This window comes from Prunus avium, chromosome 3 (genome assembly GCF_965620075.1).
Source record: "Prunus avium chromosome 3, drPruAviu1.hap1.1, whole genome shotgun sequence".
Classification (NCBI taxonomy): domain Eukaryota; kingdom Viridiplantae; phylum Streptophyta; class Magnoliopsida; order Rosales; family Rosaceae; genus Prunus; species Prunus avium.
The window spans coordinates 21,681,063-21,691,350 of record NC_142286.1 but is presented as its reverse complement, the minus strand read 5'-3'; the positions used below and the strand labels follow the sequence as shown (position 1 = coordinate 21,691,350).

At 39.4% G+C, this 10,288-nt stretch overlaps 1 protein-coding gene and 1 non-coding gene across 2 annotated transcripts; both read right to left on the bottom strand.

Annotated features, from left to right (window-relative positions):
- Nucleotides 1-474: 474 nt before the first annotated feature.
- On the bottom strand, nucleotides 475-581 carry LOC148295741 (small nucleolar RNA R71). Its single transcript, XR_015834872.1, has one exon. It is a non-coding gene; the product is annotated as a small nucleolar RNA R71 (small nucleolar RNA).
- Nucleotides 582-1,940: 1,359 nt separating this feature from the next.
- Nucleotides 1,941-4,352, bottom strand: LOC110769473 (uncharacterized). The gene is made up of 2 exons (XM_088250580.1): nucleotides 3,236-4,352; nucleotides 1,941-3,142 (listed from the first exon to the last, which is right to left on the bottom strand). The coding sequence occupies exons 1-2, from the start codon at nucleotides 4,350-4,352 to the stop codon at nucleotides 1,941-1,943; spliced, it is 2,319 nt and encodes a 772-aa protein (XP_088106706.1).
- Between the last annotated feature and the right edge of the window lie 5,936 nt (nucleotides 4,353-10,288).

Genomic DNA, 10,288 nt, shown 5'->3' with positions numbered 1-10,288 from the left:
GAGCAAGCTCTTGCCACATTTACAAGTATTGCTCTCCACACTGAACTTCCTGGTTCTTCACCTTCAAATTCGGAAGCAAGTTCAGACCAAGAAGAAGAAGAAGAAGAGATGGCTGCCAATGAGTTCATGGGAGAACTTGATATCCCAACAATTCCAGCATCTCCTTCAAGCATTTTGCTGCCCACTGTAGCTCGAAATTATGAGCTTAAATCTTCTCATCTTAATATGCTGCCTTCCTTTTATGGTTTACCTAATGAAGATCCATTAACTCATATAAAGGATATTTTTAATGTTGTGAGTTCTTTTCCCTTGACAGGTGTGACAGAAGATCAACTTCGAATGAGAGTGTTTCCATACACTTTGAAGGATAAGGCGAAATATTGGTTGAATTCTTTGAAGCCTGGTTCACTCACTACATGGGCTGCCATTCAAAAGAAGTTCTTGGAGAAATACTTCTCCACGCAAAAGACCGACATGCTTAGGGATAAGATCTTGTTATTTGCACAGCAAGATGATGACTCGTTTTGTGAAGCATGGGAGAGATTCAATGGGCTGCTCAACCAATGTCCTCATCATGGGATTCCATTGAAGCTTCAAATGCGTATGTTTTATAAAGGACTAACCCCTTCTAGTCATAATATAGTCACCAATTTTGCAGGTGGTTCTTTTAAAACCAAAACTCCAGAAGAAACATACGAACTCTTTGAGGAGATAGCAATGGAGACCCAACATACGGATACAAGAGGTAAACGTGTTATTAGTGGTTCTAATGATGCTTCTAGTGTGCAGATTTCAAAACTGGAACAAAAGCTAGATGCTCTTCTTGCATTAAACTCAAGAAGCCCTTCGAAGGAAGTGTGTAGTATTTGCGAAACTCCTGACCATGCTACCATAGCTTGTCCACTTGGGGCTGGATATCCAGAATTTGTGCAAGAGCAAGCTAAGTTGGTAAATTCCTACAACCAAGGTCCAAGAAATGATCCATACTCTCAAAGTTATAATCCAGGTTGGAGGAATCATCCAAACTTTTCATGGAGGAATACTCAGAATCAAGCCAATCCCCCTTCATTCCAAAAGCCACAACAAACATCATCATTGGAGGATATAGTTAAGCAGATGGCAGTCAACCAATCCAATTTCCAGCAAACTACACAAGCTGCCATTGCCAAATTGGAAGTTCAAATAGGCCAATTAGCTGCTGAAATAACTCAAAGAGCACCTGGGAAATGGCCAAGCCAAACCGAGATCAATCCAAAGAACCAAGAAGCCAAGGCCATTCATGTGCTCAGATAAGGTAAGATCATTGATAGTAAAGTTGATTCTAATCTTTCAAATGATGTTGTGATTGTAGAAGATGAAGAGGAGGAGACCACGGCTACAGAAGGGGAACATCTCAAAACTTCTCAATCTGCTCCTAATGCCAAATCAGATTCTCAGGAATCCAAACAATTCCAATTGCATAAGAGAGATGACAAATTTGTGCCACCACATCTTCAAGAAGATAGATACGTGCCACCCGCTCCATATGTTCCATCGATTCCATTTCCAGGCCGTCTTAAGAAAGCAAAGCAAGATAAGGCTTTTAAAGAGATTTATGATATTTTGAGTAAAGTTAATATCAATTTGCCTTTGCTTGATGTTATTGAACAGATTCCTGCATATGGAAAGTTCATCAAGGACTTGAAAACTCACAAGCTCAATTTCACTCCAAATGAAGATGTAAAGCTTGACCAGAATGTAAGTGCTGTGTTGCAAAGGAAGCTTCCACCCAAGGACGGAACCAGGAATTTTTATAGGGGTGGGCTAATTTTTTTTTTCCAATAAGATATCTAACATAAACTTGTTTGTCATAAAGTAATATATACATAAACACCAAATTAAACACACATTGTCAAACCTCAAACAAATAATACATTGCTTAAAAAAAAAAAAGAGCTTACCTAATGAAGTGGAACCCTACGCTCCTTGAGTGCATCAAAGTCATCAATTATTGAATCTGAATCAATGTTCACCGAAATTTCTTTCTCGATATAGACAATAAGGGAATCTGCAAGATACTCATCCTCCATCTTGTTGCGAAGTACAGTCTTAACATGCTTCATAGCTGAAAATGCTCGTTCTGTAGTTGCTGTAGATACTGGAAGAGTTAACACTAAACGAATCAACCTATCAATCAAATAATAAGTCTTTGCTCTGTTCGTTTTGATGAATCCTAGACATAGTTCAGAAAGAGTAGACATGTTTTGAAAGATACCATGATGTTGGTCAAACTTAAAAGGTTCTAGCTGACATCTCAACAAACGCAAGTCTTTAACACTGAAATCATCGGGATAAAATTTCTCTGCAAGTTTGCAAATATCATCAATCTTAAATGCTTTAAAATCATTGCTAGGGTCCAAAGCAGAACTAAGAATAAGAAGTTCCATTGTTCCTTCACTGAATCTACTGTTTAATTCTTCCAATTGATAATCTATTGTATCATTGAATAAATCAACCCGGTAATGATGCTCATTTGTAATATCATCATGTTGTTGACAAGAACGACGCGTACCAACTTTATAACGAGCATTCATATCTGGCATATCAATGTCATGCTTTTTGCAAAATGATTCCACATTTTCTAAGAAAATATCCCATCCATCCAATCTAAATTTCTTCAGAACATCTTTTGTACTACGAACTAAATTCATAGCTGTCAAGATATCTTGAGATTTATTTTGTAATGCTCGACAAAGGCTATCAGTAAATCCCATTATTTTTTCTAACAAATGCAAGACAAATATGAACTTGTAAGATGTCATCGCTTGGAAAGTACCAGTAGCTTCCCCACGTATAGAGTTAGAGGCTCCATCCTTAATCAAGGTCTCAACAACTGTACAAGATGCATTATACATATCTATTAAGTCTGAACAAGAATCATAATGAGATCCCCAACGAGTAGCTCCAGGCCGATGCAAAGTACCAATCTGATTAGCCCCTTTACCTGTCGCACGTTCACCAGTACCCAACATATTTGCAATATCCATTTTTTGAGTAGATTGTAACTGACCATGGCGCTTGGGGGAAGCAGTGATGAGATTGATAATTGAATTCAATGTTGAAAAGAACAACCAAATAGAAGCCACATCTTTTGACGCAGCAACTAATGCTAATTGTAGTCTGTGAGCAAAACAATGCACATAATATGCATAAGGACAATCTCTAAGAAATAATGCTTGTAGTCCATTCCATGCACCTCTCATGTTGCTAGCACCATCATATCCTTGACCTCGCATTTTATCAATTTGGAGATTAGAATTAATAAGGACCCGAGATATCTCTTGTTTAAGTGTTAAAGAACTAGTATCTTCAACCCTCACAATCTCAAAAAAACGTTCTCGTACAAAACCATCCTTATCAACAAATCTTAACACAATAGCCATTTGCTCTCTATTAGATGCATCTTTTGCTTCATCAACTAGAATACAATAATGCGATTCTCCAACTTCTTCACGAATTTTAGTTCGAACTTTGTCTGCAAGAATATGCAAAATTTCCTTCTGAATCAACCCTGAGATATATTTAGCATTTCCAGGAGCATTATCTAAAACAACTTCATTAACTTTGTCATTCCATTGAGCTGTATATTTTATCAATTCAACAAAATTTCCACGATTCATTGAGTCTATCGATTCATCATTACCTCTAAGAGCACATGCTTGAAATGTAAGCCACCGAACACTCTCAATTGTTGCCTTGAGCCGTAATCGGTTCTTTAATATTTGCTCTTTCGGTTGTTTCTGAATAACTTTCTCAATATGTTGAGATGATTTCATTAAGTCCTCAGCACATCTTATATAGTTGTTATGTGGTGAAGATGGACCTCCAACATGAAGCAGAAATGCACAATTCTTTCCATCATTTACTCTTTTCCAATTGTTGAACCCATCAGTAATTAGTGCAGACCTACTTGCTGGATTTTTTTCAAAAACAAAACATGGTAAACAATGTGCCATGTGTGATGAAGGAGAATACTCTAACCATGGAAACTGTGAGAACCAAGAATATTGAAACCGACGTCTCTGTTGCCCGAACACGGTCCTTCGATACTCAAAAAGTTTAGGTTGATAAGGCCCCAATTTGATATAAGCCCTTCGAACCTCATCATGTTGATTAATGGGGTATTCACAAATTGCAATGCGTTTCCCTGGATCCCGTTCTAAACAAGTAGCATCAAATTCTTTAGGGCCAACTATTTGAGATTCAAGATGAGTAGGTTCTTCCGGAATCGAAGTATCATTCCCACTTTTTTTAAAGAATGAATCAATAGTTTTTCCTCTCTTTGTCAATCTATTATTATCATCATTTGACATTATGTCCAAACAAGAAATAATACTATAAAGATAGAGAAGCAATAATGCTAACGCAATCAGCAATCCAAAATATGCAATCCAAACTGCATAAAGCAAAATATGTAATAGTTTATTGCATTGCATTTGCAAATTGCATCTACTGCCATATACCATCAAGAACTATAGATAACATACGCCAAAATTTCAATTAAAAAAAATCAATAAGATTATTGTACCTGAAGAGTGTATTGTAGCCTTTGGTAGAATTCCAATTTCAAATTTCCTTATTTTCTCAATACCTGTAGAAATACATATAAACCCAAATATTAATTTAAAATGACATTTTATCATTTACCAAATGCGCCATAAACACATAAATTGAATTTTGAAATAAAAACTACAATGATGAAGTTTACCTCTTGTGAGGAAATCAGTATCGCCGGCTCATTCATTATCAAGATGCAAGAGGAAATCAGTATCGCCAAGAGTAAGACCAAGAGAAACGAAAACAGAGAAGAGAGCTGAAGGTTAATAGGGAAAAGAGAAGAATGTCTGCGATGGGAGAAGAGAAGAATGTTTTTTATTAGTTTATTATATTAAAGACAAGGAATGTGATGAGCTTTGTTGTTTTGTCAAACTAATATTAAACAAAAGAAAAAAGCACAAGACAAGGGAACATGTTCGGCTGACATTAGGCACAGATGATGGGCTAATATTTTTGGGAGTCAAAATAACCGTATAAAATCTGCACTCAGTTTAATATTTTAAAATTTTTGCACTGGGCTAGAGCCCACCTGAGCCTATACACAGTTCCGTCCTTGACTCTAGGTACACAGCCAGATACTCTAAACTGCCCCAAAACACCAAAACAGCTCCAGAATATGGTGGGAGGAGTCATTTGGTGAGTTTTGAGTGAAATCCAATCCCAAGAAGTATGGAATACACCAACCACTCCAATTAGGAACGAACTGCCGTTGAACTTGAATTGTCCAATTTCTCACACCTATTGACTTCGGATCGAGCCCAAAACTTGGGCAACATCATAATATGGTGGGAGGAGTCATTTGGTGAGTTTTGAGTGAAATCCAATGGCTAGAAGTATGGAATACACCAACCACTCCAATTAGGAACGAACTGCCGTTGAACTTGAATTGTCCAATTTGGAACACCTATTAATTTCGGATCGAGCCCAAAACTTGGGCAACATCATAATATGGCGGGAGGAGTCATTTGGTGAGTTTGAGTGAAATCCAATCGCTAGAAGTATGGAATACACCAACCACTCCAATTAGGAACGAACTGCCGTTGAACTTGAATTGTCCAATTTGGAACACCTATTGATTTCGTATCGAGCCCAAAACTTGGGAAACGTCATAATATGGTGGGAGGAGTCATTTGGTGAGATTTGAATGAAATTCAATCGCTAGAAGTATGGAATACACCAACCAATCCAATTAGGAACGAAATGCCGTTGAACTTGAATTGTCCAATTTGGAACACCTATTGATTTCGGATCGAGCCCAAAACTTGGGCAACATCATAATATGGTGGGAGGAGTCATTTGGTGAGTTTTGAGTGAAATCCAATCGCTAGAAGTATGGAATACACCAACCACCCCAATTAGGAAGGAACAGCCGTTGAACTTGAATTGTCCAATTTCTCCCACCTATTGATTTCGGATCGAGCCCAAAACTTGGGCAACATCATAATATGGTGGGAGAAGTCATTTGGTGAGTTTTGAGTGAAATCCAATCGCTAGAAGTATGGAATACACCAACCACCCCAATTAGGAAGGAACAGCCGTTGAACTTGAATTGTCCAATTTCTCACACCTATTGATTTCGGATCGAGCCCAAAACTTGGGCAACATCATAATATGGTGGGAGGAGTCATTTGGTGCGTTTTGAGTGAAATCCAATCGCTAGAAGTATGGAATACACCAACCACCCCAATTAGGAAGGAACAGCCGTTGAACTTGAATTGTCCAATTTCTCACACCTATTGATTTCGGATCGAGCCCAAAACTTGGGCAACATCATAATATGGTGGGAGGAGTCATTTGGTGAGTTTTGAGTGAAATCCAATCGCTAGAAGTATGGAATACACCAACCACTCCAATTAGGAACGAACTGCCGTTGAACTTGAATTGTCCAATTTGGAACACCTATTAATTTCGGATCGAGCCCAAAACTTGGGCAACATCATAATATGGCGGGAGGAGTCATTTGATGAGTTTGAGTGAAATCCAATCGCTAGAAGTATGGAATACACCAACCACTCCAATTAGGAACGAACTGCCGTTGAACTTGAATTGTCCAATTTGGAACACCTATTGATTTCGTATCGAGCCCAAAACTTGGGAAACGTCATAATATGGTGGGAGGAGTCATTTGGTGAGATTTGAATGAAATTCAATCGCTAGAAGTATGGAATACACCAACCAATCCAATTAGGAACGAAATGCCGTTGAACTCGAATTGTCCAATTTGGAACACCTATTGATTTCGGATCGAGCCCAAAACTTGGGCAACATCATAATATGGTGGGAGGAGTCATTTGGTGAGTTTTGAGTGAAATCCAATCGCTAGAAGTATGGAATACACCAACCACCCCAATTAGGAAGGAACAGCCGTTGAACTTGAATTGTCCAATTTCTCACACCTATTGATTTCGGATCGAGCCCAAAACTTGGGCAACATCATAATATGGTGGGAGGAGTCATTTGGTGAGTTTTGAGTGAAATCCAATCGCTAGAAGTATGGAATACACCAACCACCCCAATTAGGAAGGAACAGCCGTTGAACTTGAATTGTCCAATTTCTCACACCTATTGATTTCGGATCGAGCCCAAAACTTGGGCAACATCATAATATGGTGGGAGGAGTCATTTGGTGAGTTTTGAGTGACATCCAATCGCTAGAAGTATGGAATACACCAACCACTCCAATTAGGAACGAACTGCCGTCGAACTTGAATTGTCCAATTTCCCACACCTATTGATTTCGGACCGAGCCAAAAGCTTGGGCAACATCATAATATGGTGGGTGGAGTCATTTTGGTGAGTTTTGAGTGAAATCCAATCGCTAGAAGTATGGAATACACCAACCACTCCAATTAGGAACGAAATGCCGTTGAACTTGAATTGTCCAATTTGGAACACCTATTGATTTCGGATCGAGCCCAAAACTTGGGCAGTTCGTAATATGGTGGGAGGAGTCATTTGGTTAGTTTTGAGTGAAATCCAATCGCTAGAAGTATGGAATACACCAACCACTCCAATTAGGAACGAACTGCCGTTGAACTTGAATTGTCCAATTTCTCACACCTATTGATTTTGGATCGAGCCCAAAACTTGGGCAACGTCATAGTATGGTGGGAGGAGTCATTTGGTGAGTTTTGAGTGAAATCCAATCGCTAGAAGTAAGGAATACACCAACCCCTACAATTAGGAAAGAACAGCCGTTGAACTTTAATTGTCCAATTTCTCACACCTATTGATTTCGGATCGAGCCCAAAACTTGGGCAACATCATCATATGGTGGGTGGAGTCATTTTGGTGAGTTTTGAGTGAAATCCAATCGCTAGAAGTATGGAATACACCAACCACTCCAATTAGGAACGAAATGCCGTCGAACTTGAATTGTCCAATTTGGAACACCTATTGATTTCGGATCGAGCCCAAAACTTGGGCTATTCGTAATATGGTGGGAGGAGTCATTTGGTTAGTTTTGAGTGAAATCCAATCGCTAGAAGTACGGAATACACCAACCACTCCAATTAGGAACGAACTGCCGTTGAACTTGAATTGTCCAATTTCTAACACCCATTGATTTCGGATCGAGCCCAAAACTTGGGCAACGTCATAGTATGGTGGGAGGAGTCATTTGGTGAGTTTTGAGTGAAATCCAATCGCTTGAAGTAAGGAATTCACCAACCACTACAATTAGGAAAGAACTGCCGTTGAACTTTAATTGTCCAATTTCTCACACCTATTGATTTCGGATCGAGCCCAAAACTTGGGCAACATCATAATATGGTGGGTGGAGTCATTTTGGTGAGTTTGAGTGAAATCCAATCGCTAGAAGTATGGAATACACCAACCACTCCAATTAGGAACGAACTGCCGTTGAACTTGAATTGTCCAATTTGGAACACCTATTGATTTCGGATCGAGCCCAAAACTTGGGCAACATCATAGTATGGTGGGAGGAGTCATTTGGTGAGTTTGAGTGAAATCCAATCGCTAGAAGTGTGGAATACACCAACCACTCCAATTAGGAACGAACTGCCGTTGAACTTGAATTGTCCAATTTGGAACACCTATTGATTTCGGATCGAGCCCAAAACTTGGGCAACATCATAATATGGTGGGAGGAGTCATTTTGGTTAGTTTTGAGTGAAATCCAATCGCTAGAAGTATGGAATACACCAACCACTCCAATTAGGAAGGAACAGCCGTTGAACTTGAATTGTCCAATTTCTCACACCTATTGATTTCGGATCGAGCCCAAAACTTGGGCAACATCATAATTTGGTGGGAGGAGTCATTCGGTGAGTTTTGAGTGAAATCCAATCGCTAGAAGTATGGAATACACCAACCACACCAATTAGGAACGAACTGCCGTTGAACTTGAATTGTCCAATTTGGAACACCTATTGATTTCGGATCGAGCCCAAAGCTTGGGCAACATCATAATATGGTGGGATGAGTCATTTGGTGAGTTTTGAGTGAAACCCAATCGCTAGAAGTATGGAATACACCAACCACCCCAATTAGGAAGGAACTGCCGTTGAACTTGAATTGTCCAATTTGGAACACCTATTGATTTCGGATCGAGCCCAAAACTTGGGCAACATCATAATATGGTGGGAGGAGTCATTGGGTGATTTTTGAGTGAAATCCAATCGCTAGAAGTATGGAATACACCAACCACTCCAATTAGGAACGAACTGCCGTTGAACTTGAATTGTCCAATTTCTCACACCTATTGATTTCGGATCGAGCCCAAAACTTGGGCAACATCATAATAACGGGTGGAGTCATTTTGGTGAGTTTTGAGTGAAATCCAATCGCTAGAAGTATGGAATACACCAACCACTCCAATTAGGAACGAAATGCCGTTGAACTTGAATTGTCCAATTTGGAACACCTATTGATTTCGGATCGAGCCCAAAACTTGGGCTGTTCATAATATGGTGGGAGGAGTCATTTGGTTAGTTTTGAGTGAAATCCAATCGCTAGAAGTATGGAATACACCAACCACTCCAATTAGGAACGAACTGCCGTTGAACTTGAATTGTCCAATTTCTCACACCTATTGATTTCGGATCGAGCCAAAAGCTTGGGCAACATCATAATATGGTGGGAGGAGTCATTTGGTGAGTTTGAGTGAAATCCAATCGCTAGAAGTATGGAATACACCAACCACTCCAATTAGGAACGAACTGCCGTTGAACTTGAATTGTCCAATTTGGAACACCTATTGATTTCGGATCGAGCCCAAAACTTGGGCAACATCATAATATGGTGGGAGGAGTCATTTGGTGAGTTTGAGTGAAATCCAATCGCTAGAAGTATGGAATACACCAACAATACACCAACCACTCCAATTAGGAACGAACTTCCGTTGAACTTGAATTGTCCAATTTGGAACACCTATTGATTTCGGATCGAGCCCAAAACTTGAGCAACATCATAATATAGTGGGAGGAGTCATTTGGTTAGTTTTGAGTGAAATCCAATCGCCAGAAGTATGGAATACACCAACCACTCCAATTAGGAACGAACTGCCGTTGAACTTGAATTGTCCAATTTCTCACACCTATTGATTTCGGATCGAGCCAAACGCTTGGGCAACATCATAATATGGTGGGAGGAGTCATTTTGGTGTGTTTTGAGTGAAAACCAAATGCTAGAAGTATGGAATACACCAACCACTCCAATTAGAAACGAACTG